This window comes from Eleutherodactylus coqui, chromosome 8 (assembly GCF_035609145.1).
Source record: "Eleutherodactylus coqui strain aEleCoq1 chromosome 8, aEleCoq1.hap1, whole genome shotgun sequence".
In the NCBI taxonomy this organism is placed as follows: domain Eukaryota; kingdom Metazoa; phylum Chordata; class Amphibia; order Anura; family Eleutherodactylidae; genus Eleutherodactylus; species Eleutherodactylus coqui.
The window spans coordinates 17,065,685-17,091,477 of NC_089844.1; the positions used below are offsets into that span (position 1 = coordinate 17,065,685).

Here is a 25,793-nt window from a genome sequence, read left to right on the forward strand (position 1 = left end):
CCCGTTGTCAGCTCTACACCTGGTGACAACCCCCCACCAGACCCCGTTGTCAGCTCTACACCTGGTGACATCCCCCCACCAGACCCAGTTGTCAGCTCCACACCTGGTGACATCCCCCCACCACTAGACTCCATTGTCAGCTCTACACCCAGTGATATCCCCCTACCAGACCCCGTTGTCAGCTCTACACCTGGTGACATCCCTCCACCAGACCCCGTTGTCAGCTCTACACCTGGTGACATTCCCCCGCTAGACCTCGTTGTCAGCTCTACACCTGGTGACATCCCACCACCAGACCCCGTTGTCAGCTCTACACCTGGTGACATCCCCCCACCAGATCCTGTTGTCAGCTCTACACCTGGTGACATCCCTCCATCAGACCCCGTTGTCAGCTCTACACCTGGTGACATCCCACCACCAGACCCCGTTGTCAGCTCTAAACCTGGTGACATCCCACCTGCAGACCCCGTTGTCTGTTCTACACCTGGTGACATCCCACCTGCAGACCCCGTTGTCTGTTCTACACCTGGTGGCATCCCATCACCAGACCCCATTGTCAGCTCTACAGCTGGTGACATCCCACCACCATACCCCGTTTCAGCTCTACACCTGGTGACATCCCACCACCAGACCCCGTTGTCAGCTCTACACCTGGTGACATCCCACCTGCAGACCCCGTTGTCAGCTCTACACCTGGTGGCATCCCATCACCAGACCCCATTGTCAGCTCTACAGCTGGTGACATCCCACCACCAGACCCTGTTGTCAGCTCTACACCTGGTCGCATCTGATGGTTTCTGTACTGGGATCTCCTGTGGGATCCTCTACTTTATATCTAATACTCACACATCCCATTTGCATATCCTCTTTGTCTTACAGCACAGGATTGGTAGGGGACCCAATACTTTTGTCAACAGAGTATATCTTGGCTCCTCTGGCTAACAGGCAACATGATTCACCATATATATATCTATATATGATAACTTCACTTTGTGTAAACTATATATACACTGTATAAAGATTCCTTGATATAGCCATATCTCTGATTAGCATCATTATAGTACCATTAAGTTAAAGGGGTTGTCCCGCGGCAGCAAGTGGGTCTATACACTTCTGTATGGCCATATTAATGCACTTTGTAATGTACATTGTGCATTAATTATGAGCCATACAGAAGTTATAAAAAGTTTTATACTTACCTGCTCCGTTGCTGGCGTCCTCGTTCCCATGGAGCCGACTAATTTTCGCCCTCCGATGGCCAAATTAGCCGCGCTTGCGCAGTCCGGGTCTTCTGCAGTCTTCTATGGGGCCGCTCGTGTAGAATGCCGTCTCCGTGTAGCTCCGCCCCGTCACGTGCCGATTCCAGCCAATCAGGAGGCTGGAATCAGCAATGGACCGCACAGAAGCCCTGCGGTCCACGGAGACAGAGGATCCCGGCGGCCATCTTCAGCAGGTAAGTATGAAGACGCCGGACCGCCGGGATTCAGGTAAGCGCTGTGCGGGTTGTTTTTTTAACCCCTGCATCGTGGTTGTCTCGCGCCGAACGGGGGGGGGGGGGGGGGGGTAAAAAAAATAAATAACCCGTTTCGGCGCGGGACAACCCCTTTAATCTCATCTACATAAAAGGAATAGTCCAGGACCTTGGGCATTTTTTTGTAATGATGATCTATCCTCAAGATAGGTCATCAATGTATGATCAGCGGGGATCCGCCGCTCTGGATCACCGCGATCAGCTGATTTTCAGTGCCGCTGTCAGTACGAACAGTGCAGGAAGCAAATTGTGCTGTACATAGTGCAGAGGCCCAGGTTAGTACTGCAGGCACAGCACCCACTTAATTCAATGGAGCTGTGCCTCCAGTATAAAACCAGGCCACTGCATTGTTGACAGCACTATCTGCTTCCAGCACTGACACCTTCACTGAGAATCAGCTGATCGGTGGGGATCCTGAGGGGCAATCCGCTGGAAAAACTTTAGTTCTTTTTAACCATTTAGGAGAGATGTACAAATTTAACATTGATCACTAGACAACGCGATGTTTGTGTCCAAGAAAAGTTTATTAGTTCCTGTTCGCTTATTGTAAAATATAATAGAAAATAACTTTCATTACGAAAAAAGTTTACTTTTGTGGTCAGGACATCGATAGTTAAAAATATAGGATTTTGAATGTGGAATGACCACAAGAGCAAACTTTTTTTGAAATTTAAGTTATTTTCCATTATATCTTACACTAAGCTAACAGGAACAAGTAAACTTGTCTTAGACACAAAAATCGTGTTTTTTCTGTTCCCTAGTGACATTTTGAGGAACACTTTGTTTTCCTGCAGCAAACCAAGATAGCAAAGGCTCATAGGTGTCAGAATGATAGACCCCCCCCCCCCCCCCCCCAAAATGGCCCCATTTTATAAAATACTCATCTTAATGTGTTCACTGAGGGGGTCAGGAGTATTTTCACCCCACAGTTTCTTTTAGAATTTACTTTTTGCAAGTATGTCATTTTAAAGACAGTTTTTTTCTATACTGCACATGAAAATGAGGATTTGCACCCCAAAATGGATCCCCTTGTTTGTCACGTATTCAAAACATACGAATTGTGGCCCTAATCTACTTACTGGACACATGGCTAGGCCTGCAATGGAGGGAACACCCGTTGGATTACAGGGCACAACTGAATAAATTCCAGGCCCCATTGCTCACTTGTGCAGAAAAAAAAATTGACTCCCTAAAAAGAATCCCCCCTCCGCGCCCTTTTGACATTCCCTAAATCTTAGATAAAAGTAATAATGCAAACTGTGTGGTATGTTTGGAAACAGGGGTAGTTATGGAGGCTGGTTGGGATGGGCACATGGGGCAATAAAACCGGGTATTCCCCCTCCTCCCATGCTTTTTTGGGGATATTTCTTGACCCCAGTGGCAGGGATGGAGTGTACAAAGTGGCGTTCCGTGAGTCTTCGTAAGCTTGCTGAGGTGCGGCGGTCTCACACAGAAGGCGCTCAACAAGCAGCTCCTGGAACTGCAGGAAGGCGAGCGTTCCCGGGCTTCTTGTAAATTACTTAGGCATAACAGTTATCGATCAGAACAACACCAGGGCCAAACGTATTCGGAATCCACAATTCCTATCGGGTTGTGCGTGACCGGCCCAAGGTAGATCGCTACCTATTTATCACGTGACCGAGGTCCGCTCAACGAGGCCACCAGTCACTGCTCCAGGCTCTCGGCTATGTTTGGTAGCCAGGAGCAGGTAGATTTTAAATTTCCCTGGCAATCTTTGGCGTTTGCGCATGCGCCCGCCATTTTGCTGACGGACACATGCGCAGAAGCCAGGGTAAGGCCTGGGGATAAATCCAGGGGGCCTTAGGTACGTAATTTAATTTCCCCTCATGGATATGATCCGTGAGGGAAGATGAAGCAAACTTTTTAAACTTTTTCTTTTACCTTTTACTTTACATGATCACCACTATCCATTGGATAACGGCAATCACATGACCTGAGACTGCATACCATGGCCCCTCGGTGACATCTTCCTGCTCTCGGCTACTCAGGCTAGCCAGGAGCAGGCAGATTTTAAATCTCCCAGGTTCCCCAGCCTTCTGCCCATGTGCCTGACATTTTACGTCTGGCATGCATGTGCAGAAGACAGCATCAGGTCCTGGCAGGACCAGAACACCGCAGGACATTGCAGAGGATGGAGGTGAGTAGTTTTATCTCCCCTCACAGATCGCATCCATGAGGGGAGATGAAACTTTAATTTTATTTAACTTTGTTAATTGGATAACGGCGGTCGCGTGAGCGGGGTTCGCTCACCGCTACGCCCCATGACAGCTTCAGGCTCTCTGCTACCTCCGGCAGGGGGCTGTCACCCGCACAGATCCCACGGCTTTAGTCCACAGAGCCGTCGTGTTTTTACGGCCCTGCGGCTTAAAGCCCAGACACCCAGGTCTATGGGTGGTCCCTAAGGGCTTAAAGGGGTTGTCCCGAGGCAGCAAGTGGGTCTATACACTTCTGTATGGCCATAATAATGCACTTTGTAATATACATTGTGCATTAATTATGAGCCATACAGAAGTTATAAAAAGTTTTTTACTTACCTGCTCCGTTGCTAGCGTCCTCGTCTCCATGGTGCCGACTAATTTTTGGCCTCCGATGGCCAAATTAGCCGCGCTTGCGCAGTCCGGGTCTTCAGCAGTCTTCTATGGAGCCGCTCGTGCCAGAGAGCGGCTCCGTGTAGCTCCGCCCCGTCACGTGCCGATTCCAGCCAATCAGGAGGCTGGAATCGGCAGTGGACCGCACAGAAGAGCTGCGGTCCACGAAGACAGAGGATCCCGGCGGCCATCTTCAGCAGGTGAGTATGAAGACGCCGGACCGCCGGGATTCAGGTAAGCGCTGTGCGGGTGGTTTTTTTAACCCCTGCATCGGGGTTGTCTCGCGCCGAACGGGGGGGGGGGGGGTTTAAAAAAAAAAAAAACCCGTTTCGGCGCGGGACATCTCCTTTAATAAGAACGGACAACCAGAAATGAAGTAACCTTAATGAAGCCTTTAATTACATAAAGGAAAAAGAAACGTAATAAATACGGCAGAAACATTTACAAATCAAACATACAAAGTGACGGACATTGAACAAAAAAAAAAAAAAAAAATTGATGTTGTCCAGTTTTCAGACCGTTATAATTTATCTTGGCTGTTACGATATTTAGATACAGAGTAAGCACTTGCTAGCTAGTTTGTTGTAATACTGCCCAAAGCGCGTAGTGGAGTTATTGTAAGCGTACTGCAGTGTGTAATACTGGACCCTTGTGCAGAAGGACAGGAGTAGGATCCATCATTGGACGTTCCAGTAGAGGCCTCACCTCGGATAATACGCCTGGAACCTCAGATGTGGACAGTGCTTGTCTACACATGAAACAAGAGTGCCTAATGGTCGTAACACAGATATGTGCTTCAAATAATGAAGCCATTAATGGAGAAAATGCTTGCATCCAGCAAGCAACAGTCGGCAAGATATGGAATAGCTGAAGTTGATGTCTATATGACCAGACCTCCCAGGAAAAGCTTTGAAGACTAAATTCCAAAACGGCTGTCTCTATATTTTCATCTGCATCCCGAATAAGTGAAGGAACTTCAATTTAGCAGAATGCTCAAACATCATGGATGGCAAGAATCTAAGGAAAGCTTCTGGGATATTTATATAGTATATGTATATTTTCCTATGTAGACCATAGGCGATGATGTCAGAAGTCAACGGCTCATATGTTAATAAACCACACTACTGTCGATGTTTTTGGAAGCCAACTGCTCATATGTTAACTTTCGGAGCCTGTGACACTTCAAGTCACCGACTAACTGATAAGAATATCTAAGCACCTTTAAGTTTCAGTTTTTACATAATGGAATTGACGCGTTTCATTGCCTGGTTCATCATCCCCTAGTTTAAACAGCTATTCATATCTTTTTTTTTAAGGAAAAAAAAACTATTATTTTAAAAGGCTAGGTCATAAAAAAGTACCATGAACTACCTAGGACTGGATACATAGCTGTGCAAGAAGATTATAGAATTTTGGAAAACTAAGAAAAACAAAAAAAACTTTCCAAAAGACTCTTATTCTGTAGAACTTCACAATCCATCCTTGCGGCATTCGTCTACAGGTCCCTCTTGTCTAGAGCTCTTAGAATCGGTTGATCAAAAGGATCATTCTTCAAGAGTGTAAACGGCGGCACTGAAGTCAACGTGAAAAAACTTAAGAGAACTTTTGAACTTTTTTGGCTCAAGAAAGTGAATCGATAAAAGGGAACTGAAATTTGAGACGGATTTCGTTTTTCTAGATATGAAGACGAGTTTCCCTTCCTCCTCCATCAACACATTTCAAGCGTTTCATATTTATTTTATGTTTTTGGTGTAACTTCTTTCCAAAGAATCCAACTCTCCTCCTCCGTGCGGTCAACATGCTGCGTCCTTAAGTACCAAATCGAATTGTAAGAAAATCCTTAACGGCTCTGGTTTACCAACAGTTTCTAGCACTTTGGCAGTGACCTTCGTTGAGTATTCAACCAAATCTTCATTTCATTCCATCGCTGAGACCCCTCACATTATACTGCAGCTCTTGGCTTTGTCCTTTCTCAAGTCCGTGGAAACTGCGGTCAGTTCCGGTCTGCTAGGCATGTGTGAAATTCTTTTTGTGGTTCTCTGTGTTTTATTCCTTTTGAGATTTTTGTTCGATTTATTTACACATGCCAGGGTGGCAACGTGGAAAATGTCCCTCACGCTGTTCTCAGACTGCAGGGATGAACATTCTATATAAGTGGCTGCTCCGATTTGCTTGGCCATATTAGCACCCTGTAAAAACAAAAAACAAAAAGTGAGGAAAGAGGACCACCAAATAGGTGTTCAAGCAGTTAGGGAGTCATGGAGCTGGAAACATTTCAAGAGGGATTCCATTGTTATCAGATACAGATTAGTCAACCTAGCTTCTTCTAAGGCCAGGTCCCATATATCTGGCAGTCCAAGGTTTGTCCCCTCTGGTGTTGTGGTTAATTGTTGGAGGCCATGAACGATCCCATAATTTTCTATAGGATGGTTTTAATGGTGGTTGCCTCCTAGCACCACATAGAAAAATACCGCATGCACCATTTTTTCGACGGGCTATAGACACTGGTCAGTGCAAAAAGTGCACCAAAAAATCAAAATAGTTGAGCCCGGCTTCAGCGTGAAACCCTGATCAGACACAATTGACAGATGGGAACCCAGTCTAAGACTAAAAAGAAACATCAACCAATTGATGAAGTTGATTTACAGCAAAAGATTTTGACCAGTTTACCAGTTTTTGAGCAATTTTGGATATGGTTTATGGAAAAGTTTTCTACGCTGGGTCCCTCATGTATTGGAAGTACACGGGGAGGTCTGAGAATGGTCACATGGCTATCTGACAATCAAGATTCTTCTTCTTAATGTACAGACAATAGAAGAAGGAGCTAATTTATAGAGTAAATGCCCATTTACATGGGCCAAGAATTGACCTGCTGTAACTAGCACCCATTGATGAAACATGACATTAAAAAAAAATAGTTAAAAAGGGCTTAAAATAAAGTCACAGGCTTTAGCAGCCAAAGAAGAATCACCTCTGAAACCTCTAAGTGGCTGAGCGGTCATGTGCACAATGAATGGCATGTGACCGCCTGCCTCTTCGTTCATATGACATATAAATATGTCACACACTAAAAGGGAGAGGATATCTTACAGAATACATCAAGTCAAAGAGTTGTCAGGTCTTCAGTAGTTGATAGGGTCCGCCACTCAAGACCCCCATCCATCAGCGAATCGTAGGCCCACTGTCCATTGCAGCAGGCCAGATGTTGTCATCAGCTGTCAGAAGAGGAAATCGTCGCAGTGGCTTCGCTCCCACTGAAATCAATGGGAGCGCCATGCTGCTACTCCTCCTCCTGCTTGTCTTCTGGTCAGAATGTCACATCGAGCCTTGACCAGGAGAGAAGCAGGAAGTGGAGTAGCATTCCTACTGATATCAATGGATGTAGAGCAGACGCTCCTACTTCCTGTGCCGACCACTGATGATAACATCCGGCCTGCTGCACTATATAGCCGGCCGGACAATCAGCTGATGAAAAGGGTCATAAGTGGTGGATCCCCATTCATCAACTACAAACCTATCCAGAAGATTGACCATCAGTTGAAAAGAGGGCGGGCAATCCCTTTAAGTCACATGACTTGATATAGGCTATAAAATATCTCCTCCCCTTTGGTTCATGAAGATATCATATTAGTAAGAAATGTTTTCTGAGTAAACTCCAAGGAAGGAACAGAACAAGGAGGAGCACCGAGTCGCCCTTAGTCATGCCGGTACTCCTGGAGCATGCTCATGAGCGGAGGCCGCGCTCCCGAGTCACATTCCAGGATTCCTTCTTGAATTGTACACCGATAAAGCCGAGAATCCATCCAGATGATAATTACACGCTGTAAGACCTTCATCAGGCCTGACTTACGGGAAGGCCTGATGGATTTAGATAACATACTGCCATAGATCTTAACTACTATATGCAGAAGGCAGCAAGCATGTAATTAGTTGAGATTGTATTATCTATAATTAGCTATCTCGTGGGAACAGGGAATCCAGGCTGGAAAAATGTCATCGAAAACCACAAGACAGGAACAGAAAAGGAAAAAAACTCATTAAAAAATACCAGCAAGTCATCATTTCACAACGGTAACTGTATGCAGCGTACCTGATCGTAAGATACCGGCGTCTGCCTGTGATTGGACAGCTCCACCAGCGTTGTGAGGTCCGTGCGCAGATCAGATTTACACCCGACCAGCAGCATTTTGGTGTTGGGACAAAATTCCTGAATTTCACCTTTCCACTGCAAGAAGATGACATATAAAAAATGAATATAAATGTCCTGTGTTTGTACGTAAAAGGCCGTTCTAAAGGAAAGCGATTTATAATTTGTCTTTTCTATTTACATAAATACAAAAATTTCTAAAATTATGTTTTCTAAGGTCCCATAAAATGTTCAGGATTAATAGAAGGGTCTTTAAAAATTTCCAAGCTAATGGATGCTGGATTAAAAGAATTTTACTGTAATAGTAAATCTAAATGGTAGATTGATGGCGGTCCACCACCTGGGACCCTGCTGATCAGCCATGTGCCGATCTGGGGTGCTTGTGCACAGAGCTGTTGTGTGCAGGAAGCAGACAGCTCCGTTTCCACTGTAGTGGCCAGGCTTGGTATTACAGGCAAAGCTCCCAGTAACCTTAATGTCTTCAATACTCATTGATTTCAATGAGGCCTCAGCCTGCAGTTACAAGTGCTGGCCACTACACAGGGGTCAGAGCAATGGCTTCCGCTCCTACCCCGGTGTATCCTGGCTCTGACAACGGGTGATGCCTGGAAAACTCCTTTAAGGGTACATTCACATGTAGATGAAAAAGATACTAATTTTCCACAGCAGAATATTTGCCCCAAAATCCGCATTATAACTGGGTTCACAGCAGATTTCACCCTTTCAATTAAAGGGGTGAAGTCAGCTGTGGATCCACGGCAAAATCCACACCAATACTGTGGATTTTAACGCAGTTCTTGCTGTGGAATTTGCCATGTGAACATAGCCTAAAGGAGTTTTCTGGGACTACAGATGACATATCTTCGGGAGAGGTCACCAATAACCAATTGGCAGGTGTCTGCCGCTCAGGATCCTCGCGATCACTTGATTGAAGAGGCTGCGGCACTTGATTGAGTGCTATGGCCTCTTCTCGGGCTTGTGACGTCATGTTCCTCGATCACATGGTCTGAGAGCAGCTCAGTCTCATTCAAGTGAATGGCACTCAACTTCAATACCAGGTACAATGTACAGTGCTGTGCCTAGTAAGGACTGAAGTGACAGCGGTGCTCGCCTGTGCACCTCACTTTAATCAGCTGATCATCAGTAATCCAGAGTTGGCGGACCCCCACCTATTAGCTATTTATCAATGTCATCAACGGTTTAGCCCCCGAAAACACCCTTACAGTGGAAGTTATTTTAAGGAATGCCCGCTCTCCAGATCACCAGACACAGTTTATGGGGGGAAGGTTCAGGTGGCGCTTTGTTGGCAAGACAGCTGCCAGTCTTTGGTTGTGGGAGTCAATAAGTGCTAAAGCTTCTTAATAATAGTTAGAATTACTTTTTAGTAAGAAGAACTCCTATATTGTAAAATGACCAAAAAATTTGGGAAAAATGTAAAATTCTGCAAAAATAAATACAAAAAATTGAACTTGGCTGAGTAGATACTGGCTGAACTGTCCCAGCGATAATAGGTCAATCCCCTATAGAACATACAGGAATCGGGTTGGAGGTAAGTTCTGAGGAAGTGCAGTTACATGAAGGACCAAGAATAATGTTCATGGAGCCTCGACAACGACAAGCTGATTAAAAGGGGAATCGCAGATTACGTCAAGAACAGAACGCACTGTCAAAAGACGTTTTGGGAAAGACTATTCAAAAGCATGGCGATAGTAGTACTACTGAGTGTCTTCTCTCTGGCGAGTTCTCCCAAAGATGGATACTTTTCATATTTACTGACCCAACTTTCCAGGTCAGCCCAAAGATGTTCAGTAGGGTTCAGGTTGGGACTCTGAGCAGCCGGTCTAATCATGGAATGTCCATATCCTCAAACCAATGCAAAGCAGCGTTGTATGTGTGACAAGGCGCGTTGTCTTGTTGGAAGTATGGCCAACCATTCCCAGAGTATTGTCGGAAGTATGGCCGACCATTCCCAGAGTATTGCCACATTGTCGGCAGCACATTACTGTCTAGAATGTCTGGGTCACCTCCGTGTTCGTGGTTCTTGTCACCACAACCAACAGACTGGGACTGTGTCATGTAAAGCATCCTTAGACCATAACAGAACCTCAGCCATGCTTAATTAACTGTTGGCACAACACACTCAGGCAAATGGCGTTCCCCAGGCTCCTCCACGCCCGGGTACTTCCAACTAATGTACAGATGGAGTAACACGATTTGTAACTCCATCGAAGGTCCTTCTATTGCTCATCTGTCCAATGATGATGCTCCTTGCACTATTGTAGACGGGCAGATGCATTGCCTTTGAGAGAACTCATCACATGTTTGCAGGATGACTGGAAGGAAATACCAGCTGAAGTGTATCAGACATTGGTAGAAAGTATCCACGGGGAGTATCTGAGGCGTCCAAATACTTTTGGTAGACTAGCGTATTAAAGGAGTTTGAGGGGCTCGAGGCGATTACCGGAATGCCCAAGTCCCGCTCTCGGCACCCTCTGCAAAAAGCTGATTTTGCTGCACATTTGCCCTGCAGTGGACGGCCGTTCACATGAATGTAATAACAGGGGGTCCACCAAGACAGGAGCCCCTCTTTACTAAGCAGGCATGTGAACACAGGATGCCATCTTGGCGCAACCCATTTAACCAATTAGCAAAAAAAGAATCTCGATTAGAGATGAGCGAGCGTACTCGTTTAGGGCGTTTTTGCACTCGAGCACCGCTCTTTCCGAGCAACTGACTACTCGGACGAAAAGGAGAGAGAGGAGAGAGAGAGGAGAGGAGAGAGAGAGAGAGGAGAGGAGAGAGAGAGAGAGAGAGGAGAGAGAGAGAGAGGAGAGGAGAGAGAGAGAGAGAGGAGAGGAGAGAGAGAGAGAGGAGAGGAGAGAGAGGAGAGAGAGAGAGGAGAGGAGAGGAGAGGAGAGAGAGGAGAGGAGAGGAGAGAGAGAGGAGAGAGAGAGGAGAGAGAGAGGAGAGAGAGAGGAGAGGAGAGAGAGAGGAGAGGAGAGAGAGAGGAGAGGAGAGAGAGGAGAGGAGAGAGAGAGGAGAGGAGAGAGAGAGGAGAGGAGAGAGAGGAGAGGAGAGAGAGGAGAGGAGAGAGAGGAGAGGAGAGAGAGGAGAGGAGAGAGAGGAGAGGAGAGGAGAGAGAGGAGAGGAGAGAGAGGAGAGGAGAGAGAGGAGAGGAGAGAGAGGAGAGGAGAGAGAGGAGAGGAGAGGAGAGAGAGGAGAGGAGAGAGAGAGGAGAGGAGAGAGAGGAGAGGAGAGAGAGGAGAGGAGAGAGAGGAGAGGAGAGAGAGGAGAGGAGAGAGAGGAGAGGAGAGAGAGGAGAGGAGAGGAGAGAGAGGAAAAGAAAGGAGAGGAGAGGAGAGGAGAGAGAGGAGAGGAGAGGAGAGGAGAGAGAGGAGAGGAGAGGAGAGGAGAGAGAGGAGAGGAGAGAGAGGAGAGGAGAGAGAGGAGAGAAGAGAGAGGAGAGGAGAGAGAGGAGAGGAGAGAGAGGAGAGGAGAGAGAGAGCGCTCCCCACTGTTCCACACTGCTACCCCCCGCTCCACCACGCCGCCCGCCGAATCCTTTCGTCCGAGTAGTCAGTTACTCGGAAAAAGCGGTGCTCGAGTGCAAAAATGCCCTAAACGAGTACGTTCGCTCATCTCTAATCGCGATCCCTCGCCTCAGGATTCGGCGCACTCATTTTACTGCATGAAAACGGCCAATAAACGTATCATAATATTATGACTTGCAAATGAAGGTTCTTTGATTCTACCAACAGACCACATAGTCAGCAAAAAGGCCCGCTTACCTTCTTCAGAACGCTGTCGAGTGTCTCAGGGCGGCTGATGTCAAAACATATTAAGACGGCATCGGAATCGGGATACGAGAGAGGACGGACGTTGTCATAATAGGGAGAACCTGAGAGGAGAAGAATATTCACGTTACTGTAGAAGGAAATGAAGAGACGAAGATCCAGAGTGATTCACTTATATTACAAGAGGCCGAAAATGGCAAATTATTGTAAAACACAACCTTCATTTATTCCAAGAAATTACAGAGGAAAACTGGTGCGAATTCCCAACCCATGACGATTCTAACCGGAACCCGAAAGGTAAAAAGTCTATACCCTCCTCTATGCTGGCCGGATGCCTTTTAAAGGGGTTGTATAGGCATGGCATAAGATGTCTGCTGTTGGTGCAGCCTGTGGAAACCCCATCTAGGACGGGGAAAAGGGGCATGAGCGGAGCCCAATGCCCTATTGCTTTTAGGGCCCTTTTACATGGGCCAATAAATCGTTCAGATTCCTGCATCCGGGAATGTAAAGGCATTCCCCTACTGATCGACGAACAAGAATTTGTTGTTCAATTTCTGCAGAAAACAGAAGGACAGATTGGCCCGTGTAAACAGGCATCTGCACCCGTCTAGTCGTCCCGTGTAAAAGGGCCCTAAAAGTGGTATTCCCACTCGTTGCCACGGAAACAGACTACCTCTTCTATGGTAAGAAATAGCAGAGCATAGCAGTAGCTGGAGGCCGGTCCAAAAGTATTTTGCAGCATTTTCGCCCTGTGTGAACGTACCCATAGAGAGGTGGCATGTCTCTCTGACATTATGCAGTATACAATATCTGGAAAACGGGGCATTTTGGAAAAAAACTCCAATGGGGGATTCCATTGTTTTTTCAATTTTGAACACATTGAAATAGGATTCCCAAGATGGGAATACCCCTTTAAGGCCCAGCTCAGTCCCCTTTGGGCAACACATGAAAGCTCTGCCCTGGCACTGTCCCCTTTCAGTCTGCACACAAACTCTCTTTCCCTAGGGTTGGTTTCCCCCAGTTGCACTGACAGCTATTATACCATTCACGGACAACCCCTTTAAGGCAATGTTCACACAGGGCGCATTTTCTGCGGATTTTCCATTAGCAGCGAAGCGGATGAGATTTTCTAAATCTTGTCCACGTGTTGCGAAAAAAATCCGCACAAACCCCGTGCAGAGAATTAACATGCAGTGGAGGAGTTAAATCCCAGGCATGTCAATTATAGCACTGAATGTGCTGCGGATTTCGGCCAATAGACGTCAATGGAGAGTCCAAAATCTGCATGAAAATTAAGTCAAATTTGCACCAAAAAAATGCACCTCCTCCACTAAAGTAGCCACACAGAAAATCTGCACAAGATCTGCGGCATATCCGCACCATGTAAACACGGCCTATGTGTGTATACCCTGTTAGCTGGGGTACAATGGAAGACAGGCATGAATAGTCTCAGGTGGATTGGCTTTACTTCACCCCTAGTGTCCCAGAAAAGTATGAAAGAATGTCCCAAATGCATAGACTACATAGAAAGTACTACACTTCTGGCACACAGCACGGCTCCACCGATTTAAACACGTCTACCCCGAACTGCGTCCAAAGTGACAAACACTACTGGAAACTAATTTTTTTTGCATCTGCAATGGTTTTTTTCCAAGATCCAAGACTAAAACGAGCAAATTGAAGAAAAAAAAAAAAAAATGAAACCTTCCTGTTGCCGAGGACCCTATTATTTATGGCCCCCCGAAGTATACTCAATGGGTATTTATTAACTGGAACCCCAAACATATCAAATTATTGCAAAATACCAACAAGTCCGGAAAATTCCAACGCCTGAATATGTTTGGTTACATTTTCTTTGGGTCTTAAGAAGTGGATGTTGAAAAAACAGGAAAGTTGAAGCCAATTTAGAATGGCTGGATAAACTCTCCGTGTTCTCCATGCAGATACCCCACCTCCCAGCACTCAGCTGGAACAACTCATTTTGGTTTTCGGTTCTTCTTAAATAGGAATGCTTTTTGAAAACTAGAGGGCTGAATTTTTTTTTTAATTTTGGTCAAAAATTCCCTAAAAGATTTAGTGTGTAAAAATGTCACAAAAATGCAGCCAAACGCCAGCTGAGCCAACAATATGGGTGGGTTGGAGTTCTCAGAGGAGCGTATAATGAAGCGGGGCATAGGTACAAGCACATGTAATCCGTCTGCCCTTCAAATACTACTTTGTGTAGACAGATGCGAACCGTGAAGCCGCCTCAAGAAAGTGTGGAGAGAAGATTCTAGTGATCTCACCCCGGGACATTCCACACGTATTTGCTCTGTTCTTCTTCTAGGCTTCGAATTACATTAAACAAGTGGCGGCAAAAGATTATTTTGGAACTGTACCAATTATTTTAAAAACTGTCCTACACCCTCTTCCCAGCACTGCACTATATACATTCTGCACCCCCTCGATGATATTACACAGAGCTTTGCGATTATTCTGTAATTTTATATATCAAAGACTTGGACGTTGCAGCTCTCCAGCTGTTGGAGAAATACCCAACTGAGCACGGTCTACCGGCAATGTTACGGTATGTTTTTGGGGAATTAAACTTTTTCATGGGTCATTTATTTAGCTACAACTTTTTAAAGAGTCGGGCTATTGAATGAGAATCTGGCCATGATATCATACGGGCTGGAGTGGCTCGCCAAGGGTAGACACGTGGTTCAAGTCATTATGTTGGCCGAGCTGTAGAACAGTTGTCTCCAACTGTAACTATGTTGAGGATTCACATTTGGAGAGTCAAAAGTTGGGGAAGATTGTCTTCGAGGAACACAACCATAATATCCAAAGTTGTCTGGAGAAGATTGAAGAAAACAAGGGCTAGGTGCGACCTTTTAAAAGCTCTAAGATGGCGCTGCCTCACACCCCTTACCTTATATATCCCCCGCCTCCTAATTTTCCTACCAATCCCTGCCATACCACCCTTATTCCAGAAAATTCTCTACACTCCCCTAACTCTTGTTAACCCTTTCCAACCTCCCCCCTTTCTAGGTGACCTGCCCCTCCGTGTCATGCCCGGCATTCGCTCTAAGGGTACCTACCTTGTTCCCTTTGCTACTGCCTTAACCTTGGAAACCCAGAGTCATAGAGTGAACCTGACTCCTCCGTTTATTAAAACACCCAGCATATATAACATGTTTCGAGGCTACATGACTCTTCCTCAGATACAGCTGGCCTCTTAACTTCTCATCTCCATGTGTGTATGGCTAAGTAATAGCTCCCAGCATTGATATACACATACCAGCTGTATCTGAGGAAGAGGCATGTAGCCTTGTAACATGTTTTATGTGCTGGGGATTGATCAAAAATATCTTAGGCTACCTGTTCCTTTAATCCCCCAGTAGTTCTGGATGAGCTCTGTTCATTTTGCAGAAAGAGGACATTACAAGACGAGTAGAGTTTGTTCTAATTTAAAAAAACTGCAGCTCCAGGTCTTTCAGTGCTACTGGCATGCATTTGGTGTCAAAGCTAAGATTTGTGGCTTTAAAACGACACCAAATGCATGTTGATATTCCTTACAGAACCAGAGCTACAGCCGTTTAAAGTAGGGTCGGGAATACTCAAGTTACAGCTGTCATTTCAGTCAGTGTGTGGAAAAGGAGAGGAAGGGGAGACAAGCCAACAGCAGAGAAGCTCTGTGGTTCTCTAGTATATCTCGCTGTCCAAGGGAAGGGGTGGCATGAATTTTTGTTCATGCTATTACTCACCACCCCACCAATCAAACCGAGTGCAGATTTGCTCTCTGATTGTCATATATAGGGTTTTTCCCAGAAATGGAGAGAAACAAGGAGCATTTCCTCATCTGATCACTGCTCTCTCTATGGTATTTAACGCTGCAGATAGGACCCTGCAGCGGAATTAGACCCTGCCCATGACAGAGGACTCTGCAGGTCTTCTACTTACCCATCTGGGTCTTCATTTTTTTCCCCCTGCGGATGTGTGTGGAAGCGTCGGCTGACCGGCACGCCGCCGTACATGCGCAGTGGAGTTGTTTTTTTTAAACTCCTACTTTCCCGCAGAATCCGCCTCCCATCCACAACTGTTTTGCGGACAGGCTGCGGATTGGACAGCTTCCACTGACTTCAATGGAAGTTGTCCGTGCAGGATTCGCACTGAAATGGAGCATGCTGTGATTTTTTTTTCTGGACCAGAAGGTCTGCAAATCAAATCCGCATGCTTCATTTCATTTGCGTACGCCCATGTATCCCTATGGGCGGCTTGATTTGCAGATCTTCCGTGTGGTTGACCCATGTGGATTCTGCAACTCAGATCCGACCGTGGACATTGGGCCTTACACAAGGCTTTAAATATGAAGAAATAAAAAGAAAACTACATATAATTGGTATCGCTACATCTGTAACAACTTGTACTACAAAACATTACAGGATTTATCCAGCATGGTAGATTCAGTAAAAAAAAAAAAAAAAAATGCTGAAGTAGCAGTTTTCTAAACATCTCACTTCCCCAAAACAGGAACGAAAAATAATTACAAAAAATTGTATATACCATAAATGGTAACAATAAAAACTACAAGATGTCCCTTCGGAAAAAAAAAGCCCTTGTAAAGCTCTGTTGGCTGAAAGATAAAAAGTGCTCTGGTCCTGGAACTTGGTAGCACAAAGTGAGGTAAGTACCCACACCGGTGATTTGTAAGGGTCATGGCGTCGGCCTCGTTTACAGGGATGGAGCCGCTCTTTTATGTAATGGTTATCATATGAACAGACCTTCAGATACGGCCATGTGAAAAGCTCGGCAATGAAAAGGCAGTGAAATCTCAATCTCTATTTACTGGTAATCAAAGTTAATCCTGGCTTAGACTTCAAAGAGAGCGATGCGGAGCGGCGGCTCACCTCGCCGGCCGCGCACAACAAGCTCATCCTTGAAATATGATGTGATTCAACGGTGAATGGAAATGAATGCCATGTGCAAGTTTCTCAAACCTCGCCCATAGGCAGCACCTCACATACCTGCCCTGTGAAGTCACCGCAGCTTCTACACCATATATGTCCATAAGCTGCACCAGCGGCGGTAGGAAGCGCTCTGCAACGCTGATCTCTAGGCATTTACGGAGCTCCTAAATTCCTCTTATGACAGGTCATATACAACGGTTTATAGGGAGGAGGTGCGACGCCCACGCTGACCTGTGGTGGTTCTTCAAGCATCGTTACAGTAGACTAACGCGAATGATCGTCCACAATACTGACTTCTACCCGCCAAAAATCTCATCAGTCATGTTGGAAATTTTTTGACTAATGTGGCCAAAATTGCAAGTGTCCAGCCGAATCCAACTTAACGCGCCAGTTACTGCAAGCCTTGGGATGGTGTCAAATAAGGAGATAAAGGAGGATTTTATTAAGACCTGCGTTCCGAACACCTGTGTTAAAGGGGTATTCCGGTCTGTTTTAACTGATGACCTATCCCCGAGATAGGTAATCAGTAGTTGCACTCTGCAGCAGGCCGGATGTTGTCATCAATAGTCAGAGGAAGTAAGGGCAATGCCAGCTTACCACCCATAGAAATCAATGGGGGCGCCACACCATTTCCTGCTCCTCTCATGGTCAAGGTGTCACGTTCTGTCCTGAGCAGGAAGTGTAGGGGCAGCATAGTCCTCATACTGATTTCAATGTTGGGAAGCCTCCTCTATCTATTTAGGATGACGCCAACCCGATGACAAACCCCCGTCCATCAACTACTGATGACCTTTACAGGGTCATCAGTTAAAATAGACAAGAATACCCCCTTGATATGATCCCCGTCACTGCGGCGCATTTCATCACATCCGTGCGCCTCCACAGAGATTTCTGATATAATTTACATAGAATCTGGTGTAAATGCCACATAATTGTATGGGGACGGGTTGCCATGCCCCCACCCAACAAGTCACACCCCCTTTTAAAAAAGGTATGGATGGTGCAGGCAACAAAAAGTTTCAAAATGTTTGCACCAGCAGCACTTGCGCCAAGTTTTGCGATTTCTATATGCCACTTTTGAGTGCCATAAATACCTCTAAAATCTATAGTCACCTAAAGTGCCCCCCAAACAGCACAGGAGCGCAATCAGGGTCAGCCAGCAGGGGGAGAACTTATCCTCACAGTGACAGGCGGAGATCCCCACCGATCAGCAGGTTCTCCCCCATCACAGAACACGCACCTTGTAATCACCCAGTGAGTTCATTTTCACAAGTAGTTTTTCTCTCATACCGATCGTGCGAGACGGAAAATCTGAAGCGAGTCCTATTTCAGAAAATAGGACTGGCAATGTGCAGTGTTTTGGGCGCAACTCGCTACTGGCCCTTTAAACATGGCCTTATTGGCCCCAACAGTAATAATAATCTCCGTAGTGGCCCCAGTAGTAACAGTGTAAGCCACGGCCAGGAAGCAGCTGTTCCAGATGCCACCTGCTGTCAAGTCACAGAGAACCCTGGACTCCTCCTCTTGGTGTTAGCGCGCTAGATACTGCCCGCTCACACAGACCCTGGACTCCTCCTCTTTGTGTTAGCACGCTAGATACCGCCCGCTCACACAGACCCTGGACTTCTCTTTGTGTTAGCACGCTAGATACCGCCCGCTCACACAGACCCTGGACTTCTCCTCTTTGTGTTAGCACGCTAGATACCGCCCGCTCACACAGACCCTGGACTCCTCCTCTTTGTGTTAGCACGCTAGATACCGCCCGCTCACACAGACCCTGGACTCCTCCTCTCGGTGTTAGCGCGCTAGATACCGCACGCTCACACAGACCCTGGACTCCTCCTCTTGGTGTTAGCGCGCTAGATACCGCCCGCTCACAAGGACCCTGGACTCCTCCTCTTGGTGTTAGCGCGCTAGATACCGCCCGCTCACACAGACCCTGGACTCCTCCTCTTGGTGTTAGCGCGCTAGATACCGCCCGCTCACAAGGACCCTGGACTCCTCCTCTTGGTGTTAGCGCGCTAGATACCGCCCGCTCACACAGACGCTGGACTCCTCCTCTTGGTGTTAGCGCGCTAGATACCGCCCGCTCACACAGACCCTGGACTCCTCCTCTTGGTGTTAGCGCGCTAGATACCGCCCGCTCACACAGACCCTGGACTCCTCCTCTTGGTGTTAGCGCGCTAGATACCACCCACTCACACAGACCCTGGACTCCTCCTCTTTGTGTTAGCGCGCTAGATACCGCCCGCTCACACAGACCCTGGACTCCTCCTCTTTGTGTTAGCGCGCTAGATACCGCCCGCTCACACAGACCCTGGACTCCTCCTCTTGGTGTTAGCGCGCTAGATACCGCCCGCTCACACAGACCCTGGACTCCTCCTCTTTGTGTTAGCGCGCTAGATACCGCCCGCTCACACAGACCCTGGACTCCTCCTCTTGGTGTTAGCGCGCTAGATACCGCCCGCTCACACAGACCCTGGACTCCTCCTCTTTGTGCTAGCACGCTAGATACCGCCCGCTCACACAGACCCTGGACTCCTCCTCTTGGTGTTAGCGCGCTAGATACCGCCCGCTCACACAGACCCTGGACTCTTCCTCTTGGTGTTAGCGCGCTAGATACCGCCCACTCACACAGACCCTGGACTCCTCCTCTTGGCGTTAGCGTGCTAGATACCGCCCGCTCACACAGACCCTGGACTCCTCCTCTTTGTGCTAGCACGCTAGATACCGCCCGCTCACACAGACCCTGGACTCCTCCTCTTTGTGTTAGCGCGCTAGATACCGCCCGCTCACACAGACCCTGGACTCCTCCTCTTGGTGTTAGCGCGCTAGATACCGCCCGCTCACACAGACCCTGGACTCCTCCTCTTGGTGTTAGCGCGCTAGATACCACCCACTCACACAGACCCTGGACTCCTCCTCTTTGTGTTAGCGCGCTAGATACCGCCCGCTCACACAGACCCTGGACTCCTCCTCTTGGTGTTAGCGCGCTAGATACCGCCCGCTCACACAGACCCTGGACTCCTCCTCTTGGTGTTAGCGCGCTAGATACCACCCACTCACACAGACCCTGGACTCCTCCTCTTTGTGTTAGCGCGCTAGATACCGCCCGCTCACACAGACCCTGGACTCCTCCTCTTGGTGTTAGCGCACTAGATACCGCCCGCTCACACAGACCGTGGACTCCTCCTCTTGGTGTTAGCGCGCTAGATACCGCCCGCTCACACAGACTGTGGACTCCTCCTCTTGGTGTTAGCGCGCTAGATACCACCCACTCACACAGACCCTGGACTCCTCCTCTTGGTGTTAGCGCGCTAGATACCGCCCGCTCACACAGACCCTGGACTCTTCCCCCTGGCATCCGCGTTAGTAAATGTAATGTACACAAAAGCGGGGAGAGAAGTCCAGGGCCTGTGTGAGCAGGAGGTCTCCAGAACACAAATGCCGGGGAGACGAGTCCAGGGTCCTTTGTGAGTACAGTTGGCGGTGCCAAAAAAATGTTTGTTACCCAGCCGGAGCGGCACAATGCAAGTATTCCTTTTTTTCGGCCTTTAACAGCACCGGTAAAAAATACAAATACCGGCACCAGCTTTCTGGACAGATTACCATCCGGTGGTCCACTGGCCGAGTGGCAACCCTAAGTGCAGCCCATACAGCTCCAGTCCCAGCGATCGCCAAGGACAAAAATGATTTAATATGTTAAACCCCATAGAGCCCAGGAACGCTAATAGTATTCTGACTGACCACAAAAACAACTTTCAGGAGCCATCTGCCGCTGGCGTCTACGAGGAAAAACAAGCAGGATTGCACAATATTACTGGGATAAATAGGAAGACGGCTTCCATGTCTGCATACAAGCAGATTCCATTCTGATGGCAGCTTTCCAGAGGCAATGAAAAAAATGTTCTTACAACAGTTTACAAATATTGCAGTAAACAAGTAAGGAATTAGCGATTCTTATAGGACCCAGCTACAGCGCCAGACCGCCAGGACCACCCAGACGTGGAAATGGCTGCATGATATTTAGGATACTTGTAAACATAGAGGGGGTTTCTGCATCTTATAAAGTGACTGGGATAACACTGGGATATCCCATCATTTTAGAACTGCGCGGCACAGTGGCTCAGCGTTTAGCACTGTTGACTTGCACAATGACGATTGATGTTGCGAATGGAGCAAGAATTCTGTTGATGGGAAATAGACGTTCAAGAGGTTTATGTTACTTTCGCACTGCAGTTTTTTTCCCCAGGGTGGTTTGCCATTGCCTTCCCTAGTCCTCTTTTACCCCCTCCCCCAATAAGCTGGGTACTCATTTTACCGACCTCGAAAGGATAGAAGGCTGAGTCAACCTTGAGTCGGCTACCTGAACCAAGCGGGGATTGAAACCACAACCTTCAGGCCGTGAGCGAGAGCTTAGGACTGCATTTCTGCTGAATTAACACTCTGCACCACACGAGGGCCCTCAACAAGGATGAACCCTACAAATGCTCCATATGGGGCACACTATCCCAATCACTGGCCCGTATTAAGAGGCCTTGCGTGTGCGGGTGAATAGGGATTTATGAATCTCGGTGCGGCAGAGCAGTGCAGATTTTTCGCTCTGTTTTTTTAGCCCTTATTTTGGGTGTTTTTGGTCTTTCTTTTTGCTCCCTGTAGTCTTTGAAATAAAGAATAGAAACACAAAAAGTAACTTGAAACGAAGTGGTACTTAAGAAAACCAGTTTCTTTTCAACTTCTTTGAAGACGAGATAAAACTGAATCCCTTCCCCCTTCACATGGCTATTACACAAGGAATACAGGAGTGAATGTACACGGCGCATCAATAGAGGCTGCTGGGAGGATGCGCCAGTTGAAAAGAGCACAGCGCGATCCTACAGCGGGGGTCCCAGAGATCTCAGCATGGGGGTCAGTCTGCTACCTCGTGTCAGCTTCACGGTGCCCCAGCTTCTAGAAGCCCCCCTTAACGAGCTCCAGGTCTACCGCTTATTAATAAGAATACAATTCCAGTTATTCGGTCACAATGTCCAGATCTCATAGCCGCCTCCTCCAGGGAGATGTCCTTATGTGAAATACAAGGAAATCCCAAAAGGGGGTGTCAGATACCTCTGGCAGTGGCTTATATCCGACAGAAACATAGATATAGCAACAGAACCAGCCCTACTGCATAGATATGATACCAGAACCAAGCTTACAACATAGCTACGGTACCAAAACCAAGCTTACTACATACGGTATGAGAACAGAACTGAGCTTACTGCACAGGAACAACAACAGAACTGAGCTTACTGCGTAGATATTGTACCAGAACCAAGATTGCTGCATAGATACAATAAAAGAACCAAGCTTACTACATAGTATTGACAGCAAAACTGAGCTTACTATATAGATACTGTACAAGACCCAAGCTTACTAGAGAGATACAACATAAACAAACTTAGCACACAGGTACAATAGCAGAACCAAGCCTACTAGATAGATATGGTAACAGAGCCAAGTTTAGTACACAGATACGGTATCAGAATCAAGATTACGACACAGATACAATAAAAGAACCTAGCTTACTACACAGATACAGCAACAAAACTAAGCTCACTACATAGATACGGTACCAGAACCACAACTACTACATTGATACATTAACAGAATCAAGCTTACTCGATAGATACAACATAAACAAACTTAGCACACAGATACAATAGCAGAACCAAGCCTACTAGATAGATATGGTAACAGAGCCAAGTTTAGTACAGAATTAAGATTACTACACAGATACAATAAAAGAACCTAGCTTACTACAAAGATACAGCAACAAAACTAAGCTCACTATATAGATACGGTACCAGAACCACAACTACTACATTGATACATTAACAGAATAGAGCTTACTCGATAGATATGGTAGAAGAAACAAGAATAGTACATAGATGCAATAGCAGAACCGAGCTAATTACATTGACACGATAGCAGAACCAGGATTACTGGGTAGATACAGTACCAGAACCGAGCTTACTGTACAAGCACATTACCAGAAGCTAAACTGAGTTAGCTTCTTTTGTGAGGCACACATTCCTGTTGACTTGTATTTACGGACTTCTTTATGCCGCACGGCCCTGAATTCCCACATTACAGTCTATTCTGAAGGAATCTCTGAGAGCGCTGCAGTCTCCATACAAACTCTATATCCCCCGCATTCCTGCCGCTATAGACGCAGCGCCTATGTTCCATACAGCGCATTGTTACTGGCTTACGTGGGAACGGCCTCCTGGATTGCAGCCATTGTGTAAGAGAATCTTTAGAAGTGGAATTTTTGGGCCATGTCCCCCCTGAGTGGCTAATATCAGTAACAGGCAGGAGCGCAGGGCTTTGATGTAGAAGGGCAGATGCCCCCGATTACTGGCGAGTGAGGCGCCCGTAGATAGCGGCACTCGGCGTCTAGAGTTTCCACGGAGCGGTGACGATAAACGTATTTCCACTCGCAGAATGTGACATCTGTCTTCTCTCCGGCCTCACCGAATATCCCCTCTAATCTTCAGTGAGAGGCGAGTCGCCCCCCAGGGTCACCAGGATGACAGAAGTACTACTCTTCCCATCCTCTCTACGCAATGTGGAAATCAATGGGGAGAAAAGCAAAGATGCGCCGGACATTTCTGGAAATCGTACGCTGGGGGCAGATTTATGAAACGGTTTAAGGGACACTAAAAACACTAAAATCCAGAAAATGGGGGAGACATCAATGGAATCATTATTTGGGCTATTACTATGGGCACCCTTACTATTGGGGGTCGCTGCTGGGGCCCTCTATTGGCGGGGAACTATTACTACTGGGGCCCCCACTAGAAACACTGTTACTACTGGGACTGCTACTGGAGTCACTATTACTACTGAGGCCACTTCTGGCTGCACTATTGGGGCCATTAATGTGGCAGAATTAATACTGGGCCCCTACTAGAAACACTGGTACTACTGGGACTGCTACTACTACTGGGGCCACTTCTGGCTGCACCATCACTATTGGGGCATTACTGGCGGCACCAGGGGCGTAACTATAGAGGGTGCAGGGGATGCGGTCGCACCCGGGCCCAGAAGCCTTAGGGGGCCCATAAGGCCTCTCTTCTCCATATATGGAGCCCAGTACTATGAATAAAGCATTATAGTTGGGGGCCCTGTTACAGGTTTTGCATTGGGGCCCAGAAGCTTCAGGTTATGCCTCTGTGCAGCATGGTTTAGGTATGGGTACGGGTACAGGTACAGATAGAGGGGGGGCCCAGCTCACCTTTTGCATCAGGGCCCCTGAGCCTTTAGTTACGCCCCTGGGCGGCACTGTTGCTACTGGAGTCACTATTACTACTGAGGCCACTTCTGGCTGCACCATTGGGGCCATTATTGTGACAGAATTAATACTGGGGCCATTACTAGCGGCACTGTGGATACTGGAGCCACTATTTCTATTTGGGCCACTACTGGGGGCACTATTACTATTGGGGCCACTACTGGTGGCAGGGGCGCAGGCAAAGGCTCATGGTCCTGGGTGCAAAAGTTTATCTTGGGGCCTCCCAACTTCTCTTAACCCCTTAACAAAGAGGTGTAACTTGAAGCTTCTGGGCCCCAATACAAAACCTGTAACAGGGCCCCCAACTATAATGCTTTATTCATAGTACTGGGCTCTCTATATGGAGAAGAGAGGCCTTATGGGCCCCTAATGCTTCTGGGCCCGGGTGCAACCGCATACCCTGCATCCCATATAGTTACGCCAGTGACTGGCAGCTCTATTACTATTTGGGCTGCTACTTGGGGCACTATTATCATCGGGGCCGCTACTGCAGGCACTATTAGTACTAGGCCCACTACAGGGGGCACTGTTACTATTAGGGCTAATGAGGGGGGACTCAAATATTGGTTGTGGCCACTAGAATAACGGAGGCAAAAACAAATGTTGTGATAAGCCAAGGCCCTGAATACACCCCAAATCCACACTCCTTTTTACCTTGGCCAGTATTTTTTTGTGGCAACCCAACCCGCTGCGGGGGCCGTAATGGCGGCCATATCGATGGTCCTGCTCAAAACAGACACACATTTTAAACTGCGGACCAGAAAGGCGTGGAGCTCATTCACATTCCGGAAGAGTCTGTCCTTTCAGAGCGCCGACAAATGACAAATCGATAAATGCCATAATGCAGAGTTTAACGAAAAACAAGATCAGATTTCTGAGAAGTGGTTATGCAAATGAGGGATGGCTTTTTCCCAGGAAGCATTGCATGACCTATATAAGACTCCCTACACCCTGGTGGGGCTCTCCACAAGGAGAAACATAACCCCCCTAGTCCGAGAAGAGGCTGTGAGAGAATAGTCCGGGCCACACAAACTGCAGGGCTTATTTACCCGTCCGAAAGCCATTTGTCTGGAATGTCCCATAAACACCGGGTAGGATATACATCGTATATCGCTGCTGATCATTAGCACACCCCTCTGACTGAGGCCCATAACATGTCCCAGCAAGGGGGGGAAGGTTACACAATCGAGAGCTGGAGTCCGGCCAGATATACTGGGAGCCTCACATTTTTGGCAGATCTTTTTAATCATTTTCATGCTTTGCTCGAAACTTCCATCCCGAACACAAAAGGATCCCGAGCCCAAGCGGGAGATAGCAAACACTTCTAATTAAAACCGAATATCCTTCCACGTAGAAACGGCATCGGATTCTTTACACTAAAATTGGAAAGTACAAAGCCTCGCCTAACGCCCCGCCCGAAATTGGAAGGC

The 25,793-nt window shown here is 47.2% G+C and overlaps 1 protein-coding gene across 1 annotated transcript in view; it reads right to left on the reverse strand.

Moving 5' to 3' along the window:
• Positions 1 to 4,517: 4,517 nt before the first annotated feature.
• RND3 (Rho family GTPase 3) overlaps positions 4,518 to 25,793 on the reverse strand; it is a 31,842-nt gene continuing 10,566 nt past the window's right edge. The window contains exons 3-5 of the mRNA XM_066575198.1: positions 12,076 to 12,185; positions 8,231 to 8,365; positions 4,518 to 6,329 (exon numbers count right to left, since the gene is read on the reverse strand). Coding sequence (XP_066431295.1) covers positions 6,078 to 6,329; positions 8,231 to 8,365; positions 12,076 to 12,185 — 497 coding nt within the window. The 3' untranslated portion in view covers positions 4,518 to 6,077. The remainder of the gene's footprint in view (positions 6,330 to 8,230; positions 8,366 to 12,075; positions 12,186 to 25,793) is intronic.